Source organism: Polypterus senegalus, chromosome 10, assembly GCF_016835505.1.
Source record: "Polypterus senegalus isolate Bchr_013 chromosome 10, ASM1683550v1, whole genome shotgun sequence".
Taxonomy (NCBI): domain Eukaryota; kingdom Metazoa; phylum Chordata; class Cladistia; order Polypteriformes; family Polypteridae; genus Polypterus; species Polypterus senegalus.
Genome location: NC_053163.1, coordinates 164,366,540 through 164,392,008, shown reverse-complemented (window position 1 = coordinate 164,392,008; position 25,469 = coordinate 164,366,540). Strand labels below are relative to the sequence as shown.

Below are 25,469 nucleotides of genomic sequence, written 5' to 3'. Positions count from 1 at the left end.
AGGCTGGGGGTCAGACCCAGCCAGGACGCCGGGAAGGACTGGGAGGTGGTCTGTTCATCCCCCGGGCCACGAGGGGGCGTCTGCCCTGAATGAGGAGGGGACCACGGGGAAGGAGCAAGAAAGCTCAAAACCACTGGGGCCAGTGGCCACCGCCAGGGGGTGCCCCGAGCGTCGTGGAGCCCGGGAGATCGACACTTCTGCCACTCCTCGAAAGGTGGAGGAAGGACCTTCCAGGGACGCCTGGAGTACTTACAGGTGCAAGGGCTGCACTTCCGCCACACCAGGAAGTGCTTCCAGAAGAACGTCAAGCAGCACCTGGAGCACATCCGGGTAGAAATAAAAGGGGCTGCCTTCCTACAGTCGGGGAGCTAGAGTCGGGAGCGGGAGCAGGACGAAGCTCCCGTGAGGAGAGTTAATGGAAGGTTACTTCTAGCAAGATGGAGCAACATGTCACACATCGGCAAGGAGCGCGTGGCAGAAATGGAGGCCTTCTTAGGCAATAGAGTCATTTCAAAGGGGCCACCACGGTCACCAGATCTGACATCACCAGACTTCTTTCTTTGGGGTCTGCTCAAAGGTAAAGTCTGTCAGAACAAGCCTGGTACTGTGGAAGATTTGAAGGAAAACATCCAACGTGAAATTGATGCTATTCTCGATGATCTGCCCCTCCATCAAGTTTGGTGTCATCTGCACAACTAACCCACATTCTGATTATATCCTTCTCCAGACTGTTTGTGTGTATTAAACAGAGCAGCGGCCCCAGCACGGACCCCTGATGGACACCACCTTTAACATCACCTAATCCTGAAAATGTTCTCTTCACTGCTTACCCTTTGTTTCCTGTGTTGGAACCAATTTTTGGACTGTGCCTTGACTTCCTGCTTGTTTAAGTTTCAACAACAACATCAACGTTATTCCTTGTGTGATTTTGGTCAAAGGGCTCTAACAGGCCCTGTTTTTTGACAGCAATGATATTCTACGAAGACAAGAAGAAAACTCCACTGAGCAACCTTTCATGTGGTCCCTCAGGACAAGCCATCTGAAATTCCACACACACCTCTCTTATAATCTGCCTTTTGTTACACACATATCGAAGTCCTGAAAATACGACCATCTCCATCAGGACCTGGGGACTCTCCTGCTCTAGACATGACCTGCTGGATGTTCTTCTTGATAACTGCTTCCACTAATTGATCTGCTACGGACATTAACCTTGCTGGCATCAGCCCAACTTACCTTTTTATAGAACAGGATAATATTTGCTAGTCCCCAGTCTTTAGGAATTCCCCCAGCATGGAGAGATTTTCAAAATATATGTGCCAGGGAATTGTATACACACGTATATTTACTTAATATTTATTTATTTAGTTATTCATTTATTGTATTATTGTCAATCACACAGAGAGGAGAGGCAAATAAGAACTTCAACACACAATGGCGTACTAAGTGTGCTCGACTTGACCTCAACGAGAGGAGACATGGCCGTACATTAAGTGCCGATTTTTCTAATGTAACACCATTTAGTGCAAGCAAACATCATTAAATCATGATGATTTACAATAGGGGGATGACGCTTGTTCCTGGGCTTTAACAATCCACCCGACTGAGGGGGCCCACCTCACAAATAAACATCATCACACTGATGAAGAGGACAATGGTAATCGCTGTTGACACAGAGTTCCTGCCTTCACCCCAATGCTGTCGGACAAGGCTTTGGAATGCTGCTGGCCCCAAGACCGATGCACAAGTTGGTCATTTAGACAATTGATGGCTCCACACACTTAAACACGCGGCTTCAAGAAGGAGATACTTTGACGTAGTGTTAGCCGGTAAAAGTGGCGCGATATCTGGAGAATGCTCGTTTTATGCTGTGTTAAACACACTTCCAAAATACACCATGCAGACCCCACCGGTGCCACTGCGATGAGGCACAGTACAGGGGTATTGACTTCGAAATCCTCCCACCCAGGCACTTACAGATGTGTCTGTTTTAGAAATGCACTAATCTGAGGGTCAGGCCTCGTCTGCCTGGGGTGGCCATGCCCAGTCGATATCCAATCTCCAAGCAGTTATATTAGCGCTTGTTGATGATCCTATTTGTCAAAGCCTTAAACAAAAAAGCAAAAAAAAAAAAAGATAAAGGACGTGCTTTTAACAAAAATCAAAATCACTCTTCCCTAAATGCCATGGGATTCCTTTTGAAGAATAAAGAACACAAGGGCTCAGCTTTGTAATAAAGACAATGTGAAGACCACCTCTCTGGCTCCTAGTGGGGAGAGACGCACATTTCTCGAAATTGACCAAGGCAGGCTTAAAGTCCCGTTAGACTTAAAAGTAAAAGCTGAAGAGAAAAGAAAAATAAATAAATAGGCATTTGTTGTAGGACAGGCCCACTTTCCAGTGGGTGCCATTTTACCATCCTGCACCCAGTGGTGCCAGTAAAGGCTGCGGCTCTTGAGATAAGCAAGTTAGACTCACACTATGCCTAAGAAAATGAGGCTTTGGTATTATAGCAGAAAAATGACTGTGGGAGGGAAAGAGTACGTCACATGTCACAAAGTCTATGGGGTCCACATTGTTAGCTTGTCAACGGAGATCGGGGACAGAGACGAACTTGAACACAACCTCAGCCTCAAAGTTACAGCACAACATTAAACATCACAAGGTCACCTGCCATTATCGGTCTCGGTCTAATCAAAACGATAAATGACTTCACAGTGGACAACTTAAAACTCCCTTAGCCGTTATAATTCTTGACGCCGTGTGTGTGTTTGGACGCAGGCTATTGGTGCTCTGACTCTTTGGGCAGAAGCTCCAGTCTGTGACCTCAGATGATAACGTAGGGTGTTAAGGGAGGACGTGATGCGTCTTTGAGGAAGTGAAGTCGAGCTGTCAACACAAACACACTTGAGGCGCTGACTGTAAGATGCATTTACCGAGGAGGCTGCCCTGAGCGGACATGCTGGTGCCGCACCCTACTTTAACACAACGTCTCCATCTTGTGCAGCCTGCCCTGTACGTTGTATTCTCTATTCTTGAAGTGAATTCTTTCATCCTTTCACTGAAGTAAAGAAAAAGTGAAGAACATAGAAGGACAAAGCAGAATGCACCAGTTTTACCAGATTCTCTTGTCACACACATGTGTATTGGGGGCAGCTGAAGGACCGTCACTCCAGGGGGTGGCGCTGTGTTCTAATGCCTTTTCTCTTCCTCCCTCTGTACACCAGATGATTGACATCTGCAACATCTCTGACATCACTTCTGGTGTCCGGCCGCCCACCTGGCCCCACCTCTTCCTACCAGAAGGACATACGACCGGAAGTTCGGCCATTTTGAGATCAGTTGTCTTCTTAGAACTCCTGTCTGAAGAGATGTCATTTGCAGTTACTGCACGTTTTCTTTGCCCTGCTGCATTCCGACTATATGGGGTCACCGGGTGCTGCCCCATCTCTTCACTGTGGTCTGTCTAATCTCTTACATCGATTATCACATTTTCTGTAAAACTGGCTTTCGGTATCCTGCCCACCAAAAGAAGGTGAAGCTCAGCTTTGGCCTCTTACGGAGTTTGGTTTCCATCAAGTGAGGCTACTGATTTCTACTCAAGTGTTTGCTCTTCACCCACAGGAAACAACAGCAAGTGAGTTGAATTTCTTCCACCTCTCACTTTACGCTAAACTAAACTATATGACGTAAAAAGATGTGGAAAGTCTAAGAGAAACAATGAAGCATTTCACTTTTCTGGCTTCTAGGTGAGCCTCGATCTCTTTTGTGTTCCAACGTGGCCTGCTATCCTGTATAAGCACTTCACTTAACTATGGGACCTTCACTGCAACTGTTTTGCATGGATTTATATTTCAATTTTCTGAAACAGAATTTGTTTAGAACAATCAGGATGAGAAGAGGCCATTCAAACCAACAAAGCTCAGCAGTCCTATGCATTGAATTCTTCCACAGTAACATCAAGTCTGATTCTGAAGGTCCCTAAAATCCTACTGTCTACCCCACACTGCTTGGTCACACATTCCATAGCTCTCTGTGTATAGAAAAACCTCCTAATGTTTGTGTGAAATTTACCCTTTAAAGGTTTCAATCAGTGTCCCCGTGTTCTTGATGAACTCGTATTAAAGTCACCGTCCTGATCCACTGGACTCATTCCCTTCATCACACTTCAGTCAGGTCTCCTCTTAATCTCTGCAGAGGCTCAGCTCTTCTCATCTTTCCTCCTAACTCATCCCCTGCAGTCCTAGAATCGGCCTGGTCGATCTCCTCTGGACTTTCTCAAGTGCTTCCATGTCTTTATGGAGCCCAGAACTGCACACAGGACTCCAGATGAGGCTTGAGCAGACCCTCCTGGGACTTGTACTGCACATGTCAAGGCGCTATATAACTGAACATTCTGTGAGCCTTCTTAATGGCATCTCAACACTGTCTGCCAGTTGATGATGACACGTCGACTAGGACTCCATCTCATAAAGTGGCCTTTTAATTAAATTTGAGCTCAACTCAACCCAGAAAATTATTTTATATATATATATCTCATTTTTTAATATTTTACGTACCCCATGTGTTTTGTAGTGATTACATTTTATTACATTAGATTACTATATTAGATTAGATAAGGTAAACTTTATCATTCCCTATGGGAAATTCAGATGAATACAGAAACAGAAACATAAAAATCATGAATACAGACTCATAAGACAGAAAATACAGCCCATGAAGGAATCCATCAAGAACTTAATTTTTTAATCTCATGTTTTCACGGAGAGCAAAGATAAAAAATTTACGATAGAATACAAGCCAATGGTGACTGATGCTGTACAACGGCAAAAAAAATAGCAAAGTGTCACATTACTTGTGCGGTCAGCCATCCAGGCGTTTGCTCACAACATACAGCTTTGTTAAATGGATACTTCCGGAAAAATCCGCACACACGATAAGCAGCTGAAGTACACTGCCATGACGCTAGGTCCGCCTCCGCCCTTCATTCATTGGTCTTCGACTCCAAAGCGTAGCATCATGCGAATACACTTCCTGTTTATAGTATGTGCCGTGTTTTCCGGATGTGTCTATTTAATAATATTTTCTATGTTGTGAGCAAAGGGCTGAACGGTGAATACGTCCCGTCTGGGTGGCGTGTTCCCTTAGCACTGATCTCCACTGCACAGTTTAAACCTGTGGGATTTACTGGACATTTTTAACACTCCTGCCAATCTGTTCACTCCTTACAATGCTCACCCATCCTGCTAACTAGAACTGTACTCTGTTGAAATCATTCTTTATACAAATGTGAATCCTTTAAAAACCTCTTATAGACGTGGATTGATTTTTCGGGTCTTGCCTGCGATTCTTGCCTCTCGTCTGGGTTTTGGTTGCTTTGTTTATAATTGTATTTCTGCCTTTTTGCACGTATCTCCCGAGTTATCTATTTCCTGATCAGTCCCTATGGCACTGTATATGATTCTTTACTGGGGTTCCATGGCTTGACTAAGAACCACTTCATACTCGGATGGCGGTATCTGCATATGAAGTTGCTCTGAAAAACTTCTGAATATGTAGAACAAAACCTGAAGCCTTTAACATACAGTGGGCTACCTAGCAGCACATCAACAGGTTAAGAAAACCTGAATCTGGCTTGTGTTTTTGTAAGCAGGAGTCTTTTTAAAAACAGGACTTGTTGGTATTTCACAAATCTGTTAGCTCTGTAACCAGTAGGGGGCACCACCAAGCCCCAAAACCCAGTCCGTCACAGTCATGGGTTCAAAGAAGCACTAAATACAATAAAACCCAGCCAAAACCACACAAACAATGAACCTCAAGTCCCCTTCTTCTGCCTCTGCTCCTTTTTTATGTTGGACCCATAATGGCTCCCAGTGACCCAGCCGGACCTGTGGGGAGTACTTGCTTGAGAGCCACGGTAAGTCCTCCCCCAACAACATCCCCTTGTGGCACCCCGACAGGACTCAAGCTGGGATGCCTCCAGTAGACCACTGCCACCTAATATATGGAGGATGGAACTGCTACTGCATGTGCACCCTTTGGCACCTTCCATTTTGTCCCAAGGTCATGCTGTCCAATATTATGGGACTCACACCATCTATTTATGGTTATTTACTGCATGGATTCTGTTAGGAATCTAAATAAATGAAAGGCTCTTCTGGAACTGTCACATGGAAGGGTCTTTTGGTCTATGGCTTCACCCTGAGGGGCCGCTCTGGCACTTTCATTTATAAGAGGGCAGCAGCTCAGGAGCAGCCACCACTTTTGCACTTGTCAAGTGGTAATGTGGTCAAGCCACCATCTTGTAAGCTCCGTTTGCTCACAATGAAGTTTATGAACCGTACAGCATTTCTGACTATACGCCTCTAAAAAAACCACAGAAGAAAAATCGATCTTTGACAACGTTTACATGTTGAAAGAGGAGTTAGGACACAATTAAAATGTATAAATGTCGCCTCTCGTGCACAGCGAGCCCAGTCCTGAAATGTCCGTCGCAAATGTCAACGCAGGCTTAAAGACGTCTTTTAAAAGAAAACGGCACCAAGCTGAGCCGCACAAGTGCCATTCTTCCCGGAATATTTCTGTGGTGACATTTCACAAGGTCAAAAAAAAATCCTACCTTTAGAATGGCAAGAGCCTCGCGGAATTGACTATTTTAGGTGTTGTAACTAATAAGCTGGCTGGCCTGCGGGGTCCTTCAAAGAAATCACACAAGAGGGATCTTGTATTTTCAGATTAACAGAATCTGCTAAAAAACAAACAAACAAACCAAACTCATTTTTCGTCATCTTAAGAGCCATCGACTTTTAACTAAGCAGAATAAGGAGGTCTCCCAGGACCACCAAGTGTGTGCGGTGATGTTCAGTGCAAAGGTAAACGACGTCCATGCACATTCTGTCCATTCTGTGCCGAGGATCTGAGAATAATTCTGTACGGATGGATGATGCGTGGCGAAAAATAAACCTTTTGTCATCCATCGTTACAACGAAATGGGCCGCCCAGACATCGACGTTCTTCCGTTTAGCTACTTTGTTAGGTTTGGTTTTTCATTTATTTTTTTACGGCGCTCGTCTCAAATGCCTTCTAGTGATCAAACGTGGCTGTCACAACATTTATGAGATCTTTCTGGCCGGTTTGTCTTTTTCATTAGGAGTCTGAGGGAACACAAAGGCTCACTGAAGTACGCTTACTAATTACTTACTCTGCTCTCTTAATGCGATGATTCATAAACGCAATACGCTGGCAGCGTTGTCACAAAGAAACAGAATTGAGATGACAATGTCTAAATTACGAAGACTGCGGCATCATCTTCAGCCAACTCAGACGTGTCGGCTCCCATTTCAAATCCCTCAGCTACGTTACAAGAGGAAGAGGCCGGCAGGAGATCATCATCATCTTCTTCACCGCTGCAGGTTTGAGGCCTTGCATGTCAGTTCGCTCCAGCAGGTCCACCATATCAATCCTTATATCTGACACATGGGTCCGTTTGCTCGCCTTTACCAATATTTCTGATATCTGAATGGGAATGTACTTTTATTTGCATACACAAATGTGAATCGCACTCCATCAAGGGTGCCCAGGCAGCCCCTGATGTGCACGCCAATCATTTGTCTTTTCAAAAGAGAAGCCGTCGTACTTTTCGACTTATGGTAAGAAACTCGCTGGCCACTTTATTAGGTACACCTGTCCAACTGCTCGTTAACACAAATATCGAATCAGCCAATCAGGTGACAGCAACACAGCTGACCTGTAGACTTTGTCAGGACCACCTGCTGCAGTTCAAACCGAGCCTCAGAATGTGGCAGACGGGCTGCACGGAGTATTTCACAAACTGCTGGGGTTTACACGCACAGCCATCTCTGGGCTTTACAGAGCGTGGTCCGAAAAGGGAAAACGTCCAGTGAGTACCAGGTCTCTGCTGGGCGAAGAGGATGGCAGAGGTGAGAGGAGATTGGCAGACTGGTCTGAGCTGATAGAAACGCAACAGGAACTCAAATAACCACTCGTTACGACCGAGGTGTACAGAAGATCATCTCTGAATACACAACATGTCAACCCTTGAGGCAGGTGGGCTACAGCAGCAGGAGACCACAACAGAATAGCCAACTGAGGCTGCAATTGGCACAGGGCTCACCAAAATTGGGCAACATAAGACTGAAAAATGTCACCTGGTATAATGAGTCTCGATTTCTGCTGTGACATTCAGATGGTGAGGTCAACAACATGAAAGCAGGAATCCATCCTGCCTTGTATCATTGGTTCAGGCTGGTGGTGTAGTAATGTTTTTATATTATCTTGGCACACTTTGGGCCCGTCACATCACTTTATGACTGCGGTGTTCCTGACGGCCACTTCCAGCAGGATAACACGCCATGTCACAAAGCTCAGATGATCTCAGACTGGCTTCTTGAACGTGACGATGAGCTCACTGGACTCAAATGGCCTCCACCGTCAGCAGATCTCAATCCAGTAGAGCACTTCTGGGATGTGGTGGGAGGGGAGACTCACATCGTGGATGTGCAGCCAGCAGATCTGCAGCAACTGTGTGACGCTGTCATGTCAATATGGACCTGAGGAATGTTTCCAGCACCTTGTTGAATCTGCAGCATGCCATGAAGAATTACGGCAGTTCAGAAGGCCAGAGGGGGTCCCAGCAGGGTGTACCTAATAAAGGGGCAGCTGAGTGTATAAAAGCACAGTCTGTAAATTCCCGCTTGTCAAGAAAAACGTTAGTTAAAGTTTAAACCTTAAGCTATTATTAAAAGGCCCCACTGACGGGTGCACGCGCACACACAGACACACACGCGCACACAGAGGTATAAATGAACGTCATTAAGCCTCCCTTTCCTGCTTTCTTTATTATCGCACTGATTCTCTGCTACCGAGCGAGCGAGCGAGCGAGCAGCACACCAGCAGCTGCACACCAGCTAGGCAGGCAGAGTTCAGCAGTGTAATTGGAACAATTTCCAGGGTAAGCTAAACACCGAAATGGTGCAATCAGGAATGTGGGATGCCGAGGAGGGAGCCAGATGGATCGAGCTAATCAGTGCTCTGAAATGAAGCTGACCTCTGCAAGATGCACCACCGTGGCTGCCATATGCAAATCCAGAGGCTTTCTCCTTCATGCCTTTCTGTTTTCCCTTCCCTCTTCCGCATCTTTGACAATGTAAATTAAGCACCGTCTGCGATGTGCAAAAACAAAATTGAACCGTTTTGTTGCCGTTGCTAGTTGAAACAGAACGTGGGCCGCACTTTTAAAGCCGCGCCACAACATGCAGCACCCTCGAAGAAGAAAAAAAAGAAAAGCATTTCAGACATCAGATTCCCTTGACTTCTCATTTCAATCAATCATATGAGCAACAAAGCAGACAAAGGAGAAAGGACAACACATCTTGTGGGCTTGCCATCCAGTTGGGGAGCCCAGGGAATCCAAACACATGTGCCTTTTTATCAGATTTGCTCACCTTGGCTTTTCATCTGGTTTACATGTTTAATTAAATCATGACCTCTTCTGATTTACTACCACCTACTTTATAGCCTAGTCCGGAGTTTGGTTAAAATTGATAACAGTGGCTCTCTCACGAATGGTACGGTGTAGGACGGTGCTGTAATTCTATGGCCACATTTATGAATGTACGCCCTACTTTACTCATTAGCACCCACTGTTTAGACGGTCATAAAAAAGGCAACGCCGAATCGTTAAAATCACTACACATTTTGTATCCCTTGAGAAAAACAGTAGTTTCAGCTACATTTACTTATTTGGTCAACGCTTTCATCCAAAGCAACTTACAACATTTAAGATTTTTTTTTCTTTTCTTTTTCCAATTGCTGCACAGAATGGTGAGCTGACCTGATCAGGGTCACACAGTGCTGGGGTTTGAAGTCCAAAGCCCACCCACTGCGCCACACTGCCTGCCTATCACTTATTACTGGGAGTCCGCAGGGAATACCAGCCCTCAGTTACTGAGATCTTCAGCATTTGCAAAAGCAAGTTGTCAACTTTTATTTACTGCGCGTTATGATCCAGAAGATCCCAGCGCTAACTGGTACAGTTTCATCTTCAGTTTCTTAGGTTCAATTCCCGGAACTTCAAGATACGTTTAGGCATAAAGACTGGAAAAATCAAATAAACATTTAACCAATAACAGAGCTGACCATTAAATACATCAAAAATGCCAAAATGAGTCAATGAGCAAAACATAAAACAAATCTCAGCAGTTCAGAGAACTTCTGACCAATAGAAACGGAAGACAAAGGAGGGGAGCCTGTCAAGGTTGGGCAACTCCAGGGTCCGACTTATAAAATACACAACAACTCACTACAGATGACAAAGACACTCGTCCTGAAATAAACATAGAATACGACGAGCATTTAATCAGACAGAGAGATGTGCAAGGCACTATATAATAGATAGATAGATAGATAAACGCTATATAATAAATACTACATAATAGATAGATGTAAAGGCACTATATGATAGATCGATAACTATATAATAGACAGACAGATAGATATACACAATATATAATAGATAGACACTTGTGTGGGGCGGCCGGGGCCCATGCCTGGCTGGGACGCCCCTGCTGCATATGTTCCGGGGGAGCCACCATAGGCAGCTCAATACCTCCCCTGGGACGCTTGGTGGCAGCCTCCCTGGCCGATGGCGATTCCCTAGCCTCCTGCATGGCTCCATGGGAAATGGAGTACTCCACAGCCTGGTTGGCATCTGCAGTGACCGATAGGGGGTGCTGCCTGGACGACTCTTCAGCCCCACCCGGAGGTGCAATTGGGACCAGGTGGTCAAGCACCTGGAACACTTCTGGGTGGGCTATAAAATAGGCCAGCCTCCACCACTCGACAGCCAGAATCGGGAGGAAGAGGACGAGGTTGCCTGGTAGGAGTGGTGGTGCAAGAAGAAGTGTTGTTTGTGTTGTACTGAAGTGCTTTGGGACTGTGTTGGGTCGGTGGGACATGGGGAAGGCATGCCCCACGGCTGAAGAGCAAAATAAAAAGTCTGTGTGCCTTTACACGTGCCTGTGTGTAGTCTGTACCGGTTCAGACGCCTATATAGTGCCTTACTACACACTATATAATAGACAGATAGACTATATATATTAGAGAGACACATAGATACTGTATAATAAATAGATAACTATATAATAGACAGATAGATAGATAGATAGTGTGGCGAGTGGCCGCTACCCAGCTGGAACACCCAGGAGGACCTCCTCCAGACCAGAGGGGGCGACCGTCCTGGTTGCTTTGGGGACCGGGGGTAGACAGCTTGGAAGCTGAACCCTGTAGGGGCCTGTGGTTGCTGCCAAGGAGCGCCCCAATGCCTAGAGAGCCCAGGACCTCAACACTTCCGCCACACCCGGGAGTGCTGGGGGGAGGGTGGTGGTGCAAGAGGATCAAGGACACCCAGAATGCTTCCGGGTACACTGGGGCGTGTCGGCGGAAGGTTACTGGAGGACACCTGGAGCACATCCGGGTGGCTATAAAAGGGGCCGCCACCCTCCATTCGAAGGCTGGAGTCGGGAGAGAAGAAAGGACGAGGTCTTGGAGGTGGTCTGAAGAGAGAAAGAGGCAGTGTGAGGCCTGGACCTTGGGGTGAAGTGGGTCGTGTGGCACTTTAATTGTAAATATAGTCTGTTAATAAATGTGTGGTGGTGCTTAACAACATATCCGCCTGTCTGTGTCCGGGGCTTAATCCACAATAGATACTATTAGATAGATAGATAGATAGATAGATAGAAGACAGACACAGACAGACACACACTATATAATATATAGACACTATATAATAGATAGACAATATATAATAGACAGACATTAGATAATAGATAGATAACCATATAATAGACATATAACTATATAATATACAGATAGATACTCTAAAATAGATAGACACTATATAATAGATAGACAGGCGGACACTATATAATAGATAGATAGATAGATAGGATAGATAGATAAAGCCGGCAGGATTAAATCCATAGATAGATACTGTAACAGATTTGGTATAGTTGGCAGGATTACACAGACAGGCAGATGTGACAGTCACATTATAACAGATAATCGGGGCATAACAGATAGGGGGCAGTGTGGCGTAGTGGTCAAGGCTCTGGGCCTCAAAGCCTGTTTGCATGTTCTAATCCCACTACTGACACCACTGTGTGACCCTGATCTTGTCACTTCACGTGCCTGTGCTCCAAATGGAATAAAGTAAAAGAAACTGCAGCAATGGTGTGTGAGATGCTGTAAATCGTCACCTCGGATAAAGGCAGTGATAATAGATGGCAGCACGCTGTTTATCACACAGACAGCTGTGAAAGGCACAGTATAAGAAGCTGAGCTCGATTTGATTTCTGTAAAGTAAAGAATTGATCAAGTCTCTGAATATTGTCCCACCACAGCCCAGCCAGCACCCCTGCTATGGATTAAGTGGGTTGGCAAGTGACACTATTGACTGCTGTTCCCTTTTCTTTGCCGAGTGTTGCAGTTTTTCCATACAAAACCACGTCTGCTCAGGTGTGGGCTACAGTGTGTGGAGCTGCTCCGGCCCGTGGCCGTGACGGCTTTCTTCCAAAGACTCTGTGGACCTCTGTGTCTTGGAGCGACCAGCGCGGCCCATTCATTAATACCTGGGCGACATACCAAACACAGTGGCTACTCCGTACTGAGGACCTGTCAGCTTTAACCACTGCAGCTGGAAGCCATGAAAGCTCAGCTAGCAGAGCTCTGAAATTATCGCCAGTGTGATGAATTCACAAAGAGGTCCAAGTTTTTAAACAGAAGCAGTGCTGCCACTAGAAGGAGAAGCTGTTAAAGATTAAACGCCCACACTTTTTCATGTTTATTTAATACGGCATGAAGGGGATTTACTCTGCCTGAATATTTTCCGAGAGGGCTTCCCCGCTACTGCAGCTTCTCCACATAACTAGCAGCCATGGAGAATGAACAGCCAGTGGGACATCCTCCTTTTCTGATTTTTCCTGTAGTGTTGCAAATGGCGGAAATTATCTTAAAAGTAACCTTAAGGACTATTGAACAGATGAGGGCTCCAGTACCCCAAATGTCACGAGGTGGGTTAGCGGACCACTTCACATATTTACATTTTGAAATAACAAGCCATGGAAGTTCCTGAGCATCAAGTTGTCAAGCAGTGGAGGCCTTCCAGATTTACGGCCGAGGTGGAGGAGGTCAGATGACTCTGCCAAGGTCACTGCAGTGATTCACAGACTGAGGCAGAACGAGGGTCCATCCATCAAAATCGAGTCATAAATGAGTCAGGGACAACTTTTGAATGGCTTCAGCTCATTATCTGGGCTCAGTAGCTAAAAGAATCGTAGAAATCCTTCAAAGAAAAAGAGAAGCTCTCTCAGATCACTCCTGCCGAGCACTGCAGAAACGCATATCCCAGACTGCAGACCGTATGGTCAGAGGACATACCTGGCGGGCATCCCCAAATGTCATACTCTGGGCACCTAAGTGTCATCCCGAGGGCCAAACACGTGAATGGATTGAACTGCAAGGCACAGAGAGCATGGAGAAGACACACAAACAAGCACTCGTCACACACTTGCAGCCCCAGAGAAGACCCACCGGGCGGCCGAGGCAGCACACCAGAGCCTGACCTGCAGACACAAACTCCTCTCCCACATGAAACTTGCTAACCTCCACAGCCACACCGAGTGACGCACGCACGCCCGCCTCTACTGACCAGGCATTTAAAAAGAGAGAGAAGCGAGAAATCAAAGTGCCAAACTGTGAGAGATGAAGAACAAGCAGGATTTTTTTACCTCAGTGCCCAACAAAGCAGCATTTAGCGTTCGGCTGATATCAAACATCTTGCTGAGTGAGGAAAGGCAGGCGTTCCTTGAATTTTTCTTGAAGAAGACTTGGTGTTGGGTTGGTGGTGAGGGGGGGTGGGGGTGGTGGTTGGTGGTGGAAAGTTCCAGAAACGAAATTGGAAGAAGAAGAAGAAAAAAAAAAAAAAGGATAAAAGGAACTAATAAAAAAAAAAAAAGAAAACAAAAATTGAAAAATTAAAAAGAAAAAAAAAACCCACAAATCCGTTTAATCAATTTGCCCCCCCCCCTTGCTTGTCGTTCACCTCTGTCGGCTCAGGAGATTCTGCCCAGGGTCTCTCAGTGCAGAACTGGAGAGTCAATATTTTATCTCCCCAGAGTCAGCGCATTATAACAGGCAGCCGCACTTGCAGGATTGCTCCCTTATCTGTCGCCTGCACGCTGGCAAAACACAATGTGCTCCGCTTCTTACACAGCTCTCTGGCAGATTAGCCTGTCCCAAAACATAGCGCTTAGTTTAAACTCCCTCCTCCAACCCAATCGCGGCCCCCCCCACCAACACCATCTCTCTCTCTCTCGCTCGCTCACTCACTCTGCCGCTTACAGTTCTCTGTGCCACCACAAGGTGGGCAGGCTGCACTAAACACCTGCTTCCTACACTCTCTCACTGCCGGCCTCTTAGGGACCACCTGAAAGTTCAAGTAGGAAGGTGTTGATTTACCACAAACGTGTTATAGCAGGCTGTGTTAAGTCACAAGGTGGTGCTGACCTTCAGCTGTGCTCTGGAGATATAACGCTTTACCATCGCAAAAAAAAAAAAGGAAATAATTACAAAGGGCTAAAGAGACTAAAGATCCCAAACGCTGTGCTCACTGCTCCATCATCCACCATCTTCAAGTACAGTGCACTTACAACGTCTTCAGACCCCTGCGCTTTGTGTGGTAGACTTCATTTAAAATGCAATTTAACTCTCAATCTACATTCAACAGCCCATAATAATAAAGTGGGCTTTCAGAAAGGTTTTCAAATGTACTCAAATCAAAAAGTGAAATCTCTCCTTCCTGCAAGTGTTCAGACCTTGTTCAAGCCCCTTTGGCAGCTTCATGTCTTCCTTGGTAAGTCTCTACAAGCTTTGCACACGTCATTTAAGCGGTTTATCCCATTCTGCTTATTATTATATAATGCCTTCCCTATCTCCTGATCTTTTTATCTATTATATAGTGCCTTTCACATCTATCTTGACTACACAGAAGAGCCTCAGAAGACTCCTTATAGGTTGGCATGAAGCTCTCAGGGCAGTCAATGAAGGAAGCACCACAGTTATGGTGAACTACCATGAAGCACGTTGCAGCTAATGTCAATTACTCCGCTGCGGGTGGTCACACCGGGTCCGGGAAGGTGGAAGTGGCGAGGCGGGCACTTCTATTATTTTGCCGCCTACACCGACACCACAGTTGGTTCCATCACATTTTGCCAGTTGCCCCCTGCAGATTTCTGCTGTAGCTCCCTTTGACGTGAACAGCTCTCTAGGTGCCATTTGCTGTGGTGTGGTCCCAGTACCAGAAGCTACTGCTGGTTTTTCCCAGTCTGCTCCACAAGGTACCAGATGGAGTTGTTGCACTCTTGGTGGCTCATCAAGTCGTTTGTTTTGCTTTCCCACCTTCTAAAACATTCTGGCTCTGGAGCACATACAGTAACTAAATATGCACAAGACCCTGAATTCAGAAACTCTGCAGTGCGTAGACGTTAAAAATGACTTAAGAAAGAAGGTCATTAGACTGGTTTGTTCATCGCCTGGTGCTGTAGCCAAAGTGCAATCAAAAATGGCAGGTGCAATGTATCATATATAAGAAATAAATGAGCTCTGCACATCTCATAAAGAGGAATAGCAGTTAAGAAACATTGAAATGGTGCTGAAGGCCAATGCCAATACTCAAACGAGGTGTGCCCGTCACCCAGGCCCCCCTGCATTGCATTTCCATGAATTCTAGAATTCCAACAGGGCGTGTACAGACTCCACAAGTGGTCTGGAACCATTGGCAGGGGTGTAGGGGCAACTACCTCCCAGGTCTAGAACTGCAGTGTCAATGACCCCCACTGCCAAGAAGAGCGCAGCAGTATGCAGAATAAACCTGCTTGGCTTTGCTGCTAAGGCCACACTCAGGTCACAACCAGACGTGACTCATTCTGGCTTGACTGTTCAAGCTCATCTTCAAACCTGACATGGCAGCGTAGCGACGTCTAGGCCTGAGTCTGCAAAATCAATAGCAGATGGGACCTAATTGTGCTGACCTGTTGTTTCACTTTTGCATGTTTATTTTCATGAAATTTGGCACTTCTAGTTTTACAGTTGCAGGACTTCATCTTTAAATGCCACAGTATGTATTTTAATAATTGTACATTTGAGCATGGGGAAGGCACTACAAATAAATCAAATGCATTATTATTATCATTATTACATTTATTTTATTATTATTATTATTATTGACCCCCTCTACCCAAAATTCGTATGACGAGTCAGTGTCCATGTCTGGAACAAAAACAATGTCACTTCAGAAGGGGAAGAGAATGTGTCTTTGGCCACTTTTAGCCTTGCTTTTGGCCTTTTACCTGAAGCTGTAACAACATAATCAAAAGACAAACATCTACCTTAACAAAAGGATACGTGTCTGTCTGGTTGCAATGTCTATCATTCCAACAGGAGGCACATCGCAAACAATGCTACTGTTACAAATCCCATACCAAATAGCATACAACACAGACATTCATCACAAACACCTGCAGTAATAACATGCACTGCAGGTGATCATTTCCACAGATGTTGCATCACAAACTTTTAATGCTGTTTTGATGATTCCCATACCAAATGGCAAATAACAGACATATGCGTTGCATTTTTCATTCCAACAGATGGCTCAACAGAAACAACTTAAATAATGCATTTGCGCCATCTGTTGGAATGAAAAATGCAATGCATTTTATTACTACATGTATTATAAAATATATTCCTGTAAATGGTGCACTACAAACGTTAACGCTGAAGTCTGCGTTGATTACTGAGATTTAAGCTTGTCTAAGATGGGTAGCACAGCTAGTTTGTAGAAATAAAATTCATTGCATTTGTCATTCCAACAGATGACACATCACAAACATTAACATACAAATCCCATACCAAAAGGCATATTAACAGAGGCATACATGTTGTGCATGATTACTGAGGTATCAACTCGTCGTAGACGGCCAGGACAGATAGTAGAAATGTTACAAAGCAGGCCACTCTTATCCAAAATTGTCTTCATTCCTATTAATTAATTATCCAGGAAAATGACAAATCCAAGTTCAGAAGTCCAGGAAGGGCTGCCCTAACCACGTTTCCATGAATCCTGTGTGGCTTTCTAAAATTTTTATGATATTTTATCATTAACTTGCTTCCGTCTTTGCACCTATGTCCTTTATGATCGACTTCTTTTAAAATGACACCTTACTCTGATCCCTAATTGCAGTTTGAAAGGTTCTATAAAGGGTCCTCCAAACTGGACAGAGAATTCCATTTGTCACCTGACATGCATATTTAGACATGTGAGCAAGGGGAGCTTTTAATGGGTTTGCGCTTGTCGATATTGGGAAGGAAAAAGTCACTGACCTTCAGCTCCATTTACACTCTTTAAAATGGAGGAGGAGGAGGACGAGGAGAAGGCCACTGGAAGGCCTTGTGCATGAAACCACATCCTCCCAGTCTGAGCCCTCACTGGAAGTAGGCATTCACTATTGGACCAGCACCTGAGGAGAATAGAGCTTCTTGCCAAATGTTTGCTCATCATGCTGCTGCTAATTTTTCTCATTCTTCAGACAACAGAGTTAGATGGGGTGCCCTTCCGGGACCCCAGCCCTCCTCTTGTGTTGCTGTTCTTCACGTCACAGAATCTTATTACTAATCTCTCTTGATTTGTACTTCTGAACTCCCGTCTGCACGCCTCGTCACTAGAAATTGCGTGTATTTTTCATGAAGCTCACCTTTGACCTTCAGACACATTGTCCCTTGTCTCACCACATCTACGGGTGTCACTTCATGTGTGTAAAGCTTTGTTTATGCCATCCGCCCGAGTGTGAATTCCGATCTGGTCCATGTGTTTGGGTTTTGCTGACACAAGCTTGTCTCCTAATCTGCTTAATTTGCTGCCATCTGTAAAATTCATTCATTTGTTTCTTACAATTTCATGGAAATCATTCATATAAAATAAAAGTAGCATTAGCGAGACCGCTGATCCTGGAGGGAGCCCACTTTTTATATTGCATTAATCTGGAGGAAGAGCCGTGCACCAGACCCATAAGACTAGTGTAGGCCCACGTGCAAACTGCACGCCGAGTCCCATGGAGTGGAATGCTCGTTTCGAAAAGATTTGTGAAAATTACGGCAAACGACACTCCATGCTACACTGCTGGCATTTTTAGGTCTGTTCGTATTGTCACACGTGTGTGCGCACACCGGAGACAACTTAAATAATTCCAATAATTCATTTAAGGGCTCAGGTGAGGATGGTAATTCTCCTCCAATCCAGGGGGTGGCACTCTTCCTCCCTCTGTAGACCACACAGCTTTCTTCTATCAATGTCACTTCTGGGGTCCATCCACTGGGACCCTCTTCTTCCCGCCCGGCTGCCACAGGACCGGAAGATCGGCCATCTTGTGCAGTCATGATTTTTGTATTTTCATGAGATTTATTTTGGACACATAATATTTTCAGGTATATGCCGTTTGCCCAAAGGTGACCCAGCACTCTGACTGGGTGTGTTATATTACTATGATGTATAATCTATACTAATAAAAGGCAAAGCCCTCACTCACTCACTAATTCTCCAACTTCCCGTGTAGGTGGAAGGCTGAAATTTGGCAGGCTCATTCCTTACAGCTTACTTACAAAAGTTGGGCAGGTTTCATTTCGAAATTCTATGTGCAACGGTCATAACTGGAACCTACTTTCGTCCATATATACGGCCATAGTCATAGCCTGCAGCTTGGTCGCCGTGTGAGGCGGAGCTGCGTCCCGCATCATCACGCCTCCCATGTACATTGTAATTGAGTGCCTGCCCATATAAGGTAAATATTCGTGGGTGAAGGACTAGCGGCTGACGTGAACTGACTGTGAACGCACTATGTAGAGAACAAGAAAGAGCGCTGAACAAAAAACACATTACACAAATGAGAAGGCAGCAAAAGAATATGAAGCGAGTGACGCATATAAGCATATTCATGAGTGCAGCTACTGCGGAAACAAAGCACCGTGTAAACCTAAAGTTTAAATTAAGTTCATAGACAGGCTGCCACTGGTGTTTGTCATGCCTATGACGAATACGATATTCGCGAGATACAAGTTTAATGAGAAGACGCAGGGTTTAAACGAGACTTTTGATCACTTTGTAACAGAGTTAAAATTGCTGTAACGGAGTTTAAATTGCTGGTATGCCAGTTCTGAGCTAACATTAAATAAAGCCATGGACAAGCTTCGATGCATGTACACCGAGCGGCTCACGTGAACGGACTTCGCAGGACTCGGAAAGGTTAAATTAAGTTCATAGACACGCTACCGCTAAATATTCGCAGGCAAATGCACAACTTAATACTGGGAATGGCTGTTAAACATCTTAGATTCACGAGGACCGATTTGGGTAGTGAAAACTTCGATGAATGAAACCTGTTATCTTTACAACGGTTTACAAACACAGAATATAACTTGAACACAACACATCCTCCAAATACGAACCTGATTGAAAGAAATAATGAGAATCAAATCCTTGATGACAGCCACACTCATAACAGTGATTATATATATATATACACACACAAGGGTGGGCCATTTATATGGATACACCTTAATAAAACGGGAATGGTTGGTGATATTAACTTCCTGTTTGTGGCACATTAGTATATGTGAGGGGGGAAACTTTTCAAGATGGGTGGTGACCATGGTGGCCATTTTGAAGTCGGCCATTTTGGATCCAACTTTTGTTTTTTCAATAGGAAGAGGGTTATTTGACACATCAGACTTATTGGGAATTTCAAAAGAAAAACAATGGTGTGCTTGGTTTTAACGTAACTTTATCTATGTGTGTGTGTGTGTGTGTATATGTATATATGTATATATTGTATATATATATGACAGCAACACTCATAACAGTGACAAAACAATAACATTGTCAATCATGTTACGTTATTTTTAAAATGTTTCCTATTCTTTTTCATTACTTCTTTAACACACTACTTCTCCGCTGCGAAGCGCGGGTATTTTGCTAGTATAATATATACCTGGTGTTGGCGGTCTATCTGGATGAAACAGCTCAGCTCCCGGTGGTCCCATTTTTTTGAAACTTTGCACGGTTATTCTTTAAGGAAAAGTGCTGGGACAGTCCCGTTTCGACAACAGCGGGCTGAGCAAATCTTTGCAATTTCAAAATCTTCTAATGAAATGTTGTGAACTAGGAGTGCCAGCGCATGTAAACCCAAAAACACTCTCAAAGACTTAGAAGGGGAAATCACCGCCAAACCCCGGCTAGTAACAGGGCAAATATGGAGTCTTTAGAAATAAAAAGATCGATTATTCATCACAAGACTAGTAGGAGGCCAAAGAGCAAAAAAGAAGGTGCCTGTAACAGCAAACAAGTCCCACTGCAGACAATCAAAGAATTGTCAAAATACGCAACGGGGCTTGAAAATCTAGAAATCCGCTGAATGAAATCACCACAAGTAAACTCCTAGGCGCGTTTGAAATGAACCACCAGGGGCTGTGGAAGAACCTTCCAGATTTATAGGGCGGAAGGGCAGTTCCTGGTGGTGATTGGCAAGTGGCAATGCCCGCCTCTTGGGGGTCAACCCAGAAAACACGGGCGGCTTATATCCATAAACAAAATCAAAAACAAAGAATAATGCAATACATTGAAGACTCAAAAATGGCATAAAACGTGAATCTGGACCCTCACTCAGAGAAGATGATGTTGCCACACACGCGTGATTAGGGGACAACTAAAGGGCCTGAATAGATGTAATTTCACGCTGGACCAGGGGGTGGCGAAGTGCACTAATTCTCTCTCTCAATTCCTTGCAGATCATTCTCAGGAAATCCCACCCAGTTCTGGGGCAACCAATGACATCACTTCCGGTCCTGATGACATCACATCCTCTGCGAGCATTTAAAAGCTGCCATCTTAAGACAATAGTCAGTTCTGTTTTGGACTCTGTTGCGTGAACATGTCTATTCTTTTTGATAGATTTGCAGCTGCAAAATATTATATGGATGGCTGCCCAAAAACCTTCCCAATGTCTCTTGGTCATTCTTTTTACAACGTGAAAAGCTTTGGTGAATCTGCATGCAGGAACCTGAAGTGTCTGGAGAGGAGGGCTGCTGATGTGGAGTGGAGCAGGACCACCTTTGTTCTTACTGAAGTCAACATTGTTGATGTGGCCTTCGTCCTGTAGGCTGTCTCACCATTGTCGCTGAAGAGAACTGGACAATGGACTGACTGAACAGCAGCGGCCTTGTAGGGCCCCGATGTTGGTGAACAGCATGGAGGAGTTCTTGTTGGTAAGGCAGTCAAAACAGGCAGCCACAGATGGCCTTGGAGCTTCGCACGGATCTCAAAGACTCGTATGTAAACTGAATCAGACGCAGGGTAGTAGGAATAGACACTGTGGTCAATGTGGATCATCGGCAGTTTCTCCAAACACCTCATCAGCATGGGAGTTTAACACGATGGTCATTCAGGCAGGACATGGCCACTTTCTTTGGCACAAGCACAGGGACAGGCTGAAGATGGCATGTGTTAACCCCTGGCAGCTGGGTGCCACCTGAATTGAGGACACGAAGCAATGATGATAAACTGCCAGCATAGGTTCCAAACTCCAAACAACTCTTCACTTTGTCAGATGTCTTGGCCAACATTGCAGCTTCACCTAACAATGGTTTCCTTTTATTATTTTTAAGCATGATCACCATGTGGTCCAGATGGAGGGCCCTTTAACATGTTTGGATATCTGTGAAGTCCAAAGGTTCACAATTACTGTCACAAGTTCTTCTCCAAAGGCAGTAGAAAGCCACACAAGTCTGAAACATTGCAGTAGCTTCCCAAATTTGTTGTGTACAGAATTTATTGAAATACTGCCATTAATCCATCATGAATTTGCTTATGTCTGCATCAGGGTGCAAACCTGTGACGCTGGTGCTATCCTAGCTTTTCCACAGGTGCTGCAAAAATGAATAAGCTACCCAATTCATGTAAAGCCAACCAATGGGGGCCGAGTGTTGACTTTGAGCTGGCATTTCTGAAGATACGGTGCCAATTCTCCCAAAACCGACACTCTGGACTCCAGGGGGTTGTCAGAGACTCAATTCCAAGGTTCAAATAAAGACATTTCGTGGTTTTCCCTGTCACTCCAGATAGTACAAACCTCCTCTCCATCTCCTTCCACTCATCCTCATCCTCTGCCTTTCTGACTTTGGCTCCCTGACGCCGCAGAAATTGCTTCTTCTACTCCAAACCCACGCACACATCACGTTGGAAGTCCTCCAAAGAAGATAGGTGCACCCCTGTTGCTCCCCAAGTACCCCAACAAGGCTGCCCATCAGGACTACAATTATCAGTGGGATGCTGCCATACGTGAACTCCGGAAGCAGACACCCTCAGTCCTTCACATAAGGCCTTCTTTCCAGGAAAGGAACTAACAACGAACCCGGACAGTCCATCCTTTTCTGGCAAGGAACCCACCCTCCATCTTGTTTAGGATGCCAGGCCATCCAAGATGACACTTGCAACACCTAAAACAATCATCTCCTGACCAGCTTTGGCCGATAGGATTATCCAAATTAAAAGTATTACTGCAGGCCACTGGGTGAACGTGGAGGTACATTTTACACTCACTAATGTGTGACGCCAGCTCGACACAACACTAATTAAGTACAGCATGAAGTGTGCGTGTGTGTGTGGGGGTCCAGGGCTGGTTTGTCTTGTGTGTGATAAAATAAATAGCGGCTTTCAGACCTCCATGGCCAGTGGAGCATTGCGGAGGTCCTCCAGCAGGACTCGACTTATTCCGGGTGTGGGCGAGAAGTCGAGACGCACAAATTCTTAGTCAAACATCACAATACATGCAAAATGTGCCCACGGAATTTCTGCCCAACTTCATTTCAAAAGCACAAATACTGCCGCAGAAACATCCTTCAGTGCACTTTACGGCACAGTCTTGGCCCGATTGTTGTGTTCTTGACCTTTAGAGGAGCAGCGAAAATATGATAAGCAATCTGAGCCAGTGGGATTAGCTTTCATTGTCGTTTTAAAGCCTTCCTTTCAGATTCCCTGCAACTGTGTTTATTGCTTGGTCTCCCTACATACCGAATATCCTGGTTCATCTGGAAAGACCTCTTGAAAGTACAACCCAGCAGGACATGCAGCCTGCTGCCGAGGACACAGACGCACACGCAACAGGGCAGCCTGTCTATTTAAAAAAAAAAAAAAAAATGGCAGCTAGATAATACACAAAGACACTGCAAGATGTGTCAGCAAAATCAACTCTTTACACAGAGGGACGCAGACTCTGACCTGAAGTTTAAACCACATATTAATCAGATTACTAGGACAGCATTTTTTCACTTAAGAAACACAGCAAAAGTTAGACCCCTTATAACACTGCAAGATGCTAAGAAATTAGTTGACGCTTTTGTTTTCAGTCGGCTAGATTACTGTAACGCTCTCCTCTCAGGACTATCCCAAAAAAGACATCAATTGATTATAACGAGTACAGAATGGCTGCTAGACTCTGAACTAGGAAAAGCACATCACACCAGTCTGAGCGTCACTACACTGGCGACCGGTGCCATTTAGAATTGACTTTCAAATCCTGCTGATGATTTACAAATCCTTCAATAATCTGCTCGGTCCGCTATCTCTGAATGTCTGTCACCTGACACTCCAAATCGCAACCTTAGATCTTCAAATGACGGTCTACTTAGAATTCCAAGAGCTAAACTTAACAGAAGTGGTGTGGCGGGCGGCCTTGTGCTGTTATGCACCTCAAATCTGGAATCCGAGTTTACGGATATAAATTCACCAGGCTGATACGGTGGGGCACTTTAAACAACTGCTAACACACAGTACTTTAACGTGGCTTTCATTTTAGTTTAATCCTGATGCTCTGTATATGCACTCAATTATCATTATCATTCATGGTGGCTCCACAATCCGTACTCACCCCTGCTTTCTCTGCTGTTCTTTTTTCCCAGTTTTCTGTGGTGGTGATCTGCGCCCCAACCACCTGATCAAAGCGCCGTGATGTCTCTCCGTTGATGGATTGAAGGCCACAAGTCCATATGACCGTCATCATCAAGTTCTTCTCTGTGAAGCCTCAATACCATGAGGACTGATTGAGCTCACTGATGTTAGTTAGAATGCCTAGAGGAGGCTGGGTGGTCTCGCGGCCTTGGAATCCCTGCAGATTGTTTTTTTCTGTCCTCCCTGGCCATTAGACCTTACTTTTATTCAATGTTAATTAGTATTGCCAAATTTTAATTCTTATTTATTTTGTCTTTTTTCTCTTCATCATGTAAAGCACTTTGAACTCATCATTTGTATGAAAATGTGCTATAGAAATAAACATTGTTGCTGTTGTGTGTGTTTGGACTATGACAGACGTGGACATGGTTGTTGGCATCTATCTGAGACAAAAGAAGAAGCCACAATTGTCTCTGAACACCCCTGAAACTGCCCAAAGTCATTGGCCACCCCATCATTGCCGATTCTTTATTTCCAGTAAGAACACAAATGAAAATGGCACGGACACCAATGATGGGACCCTTAACGACAATGATGGGGTTGCACAAACACTAGAGTTTGTAATCCCTGCACACCAGCGATTCCTGGAGCTCTCCATGAGATGTCGTGTGGCCCACCCGTCCAGAACTGACTGCTCCAGCAGGGTCAGGTCTGAAGGGAGGGCTTCTCCAGACTGCGTGGTTCAGTTCTTTCCATTGATAGTCCACGGGATTCAAATCAGGCCCCCTAGACGGCCCCTTCAGAACAGTCCAATGTTTTGGTCGGATCCATGACCTGCGACTGAGACAGAAGCCTTCTGTCACCGGACAGTGCGTTTTGCTCCAGAATGTCCTGGTGGTCTCGAGCTTTCATTGTTCACTGCTCAGACTTGAGGCAGCCTGTGTCACATGCAGCAGGGCAGCAAAGCTTCATTTTTTTTTCCATCTGTGGTCATAAAGCTGATGTGACTTTCCAAAAAGCTCCAGTTTTCTGTCATCTGTCCAAAGGACAGCAAATATTTGGAGCTAACATCCAGTATAATTCTAAAGAGTGTGTGAATTATATTTGCACCTAAAAACATTTTTATTTATTTTTACAACAAGTGCAGCTGCACTGGTCGCAGCCACTTAGCTGATGTTCAATATACCAAGTAAAACTAAATGATCTAAAATCCACTTTCTTGTCTGCACTTCAGCTGGTATAGTTACATGGTCCTGCTTTTTGCTTCTCAAAAATACAAAGCTCACTCTGCGAGCTTCTGAAGTCTGACGTTTCTCTCAGTGTGCCACAGAACACAACATTTCAGCTTGATGTTACATATCATGGATGAGCTGCTTAACAGACAGCTCCCGCTATGGTC

At 44.9% G+C, this 25,469-nt stretch overlaps 1 protein-coding gene across 4 annotated transcripts in view; it reads right to left on the bottom strand.

Annotated features, from left to right (window-relative positions):
• elavl4 (ELAV like neuron-specific RNA binding protein 4) overlaps positions 1-25,469 on the bottom strand; it is a 240,210-nt gene that overhangs the window by 172,087 nt on the left and 42,654 nt on the right. The window contains exon 1 of one of the 4 annotated variants that reach the window (XM_039767259.1): positions 13,806-13,910. The exons of the other annotated variants lie outside the window; for them this stretch is intronic. Within the exon in view, the coding sequence (XP_039623193.1) occupies positions 13,806-13,853 (48 nt within the window). The 5' untranslated portion in view covers positions 13,854-13,910. Of the gene's footprint in view, positions 1-13,805; positions 13,911-25,469 lie in introns of those variants that run through there. 4 annotated transcript variants of the gene reach the window in all.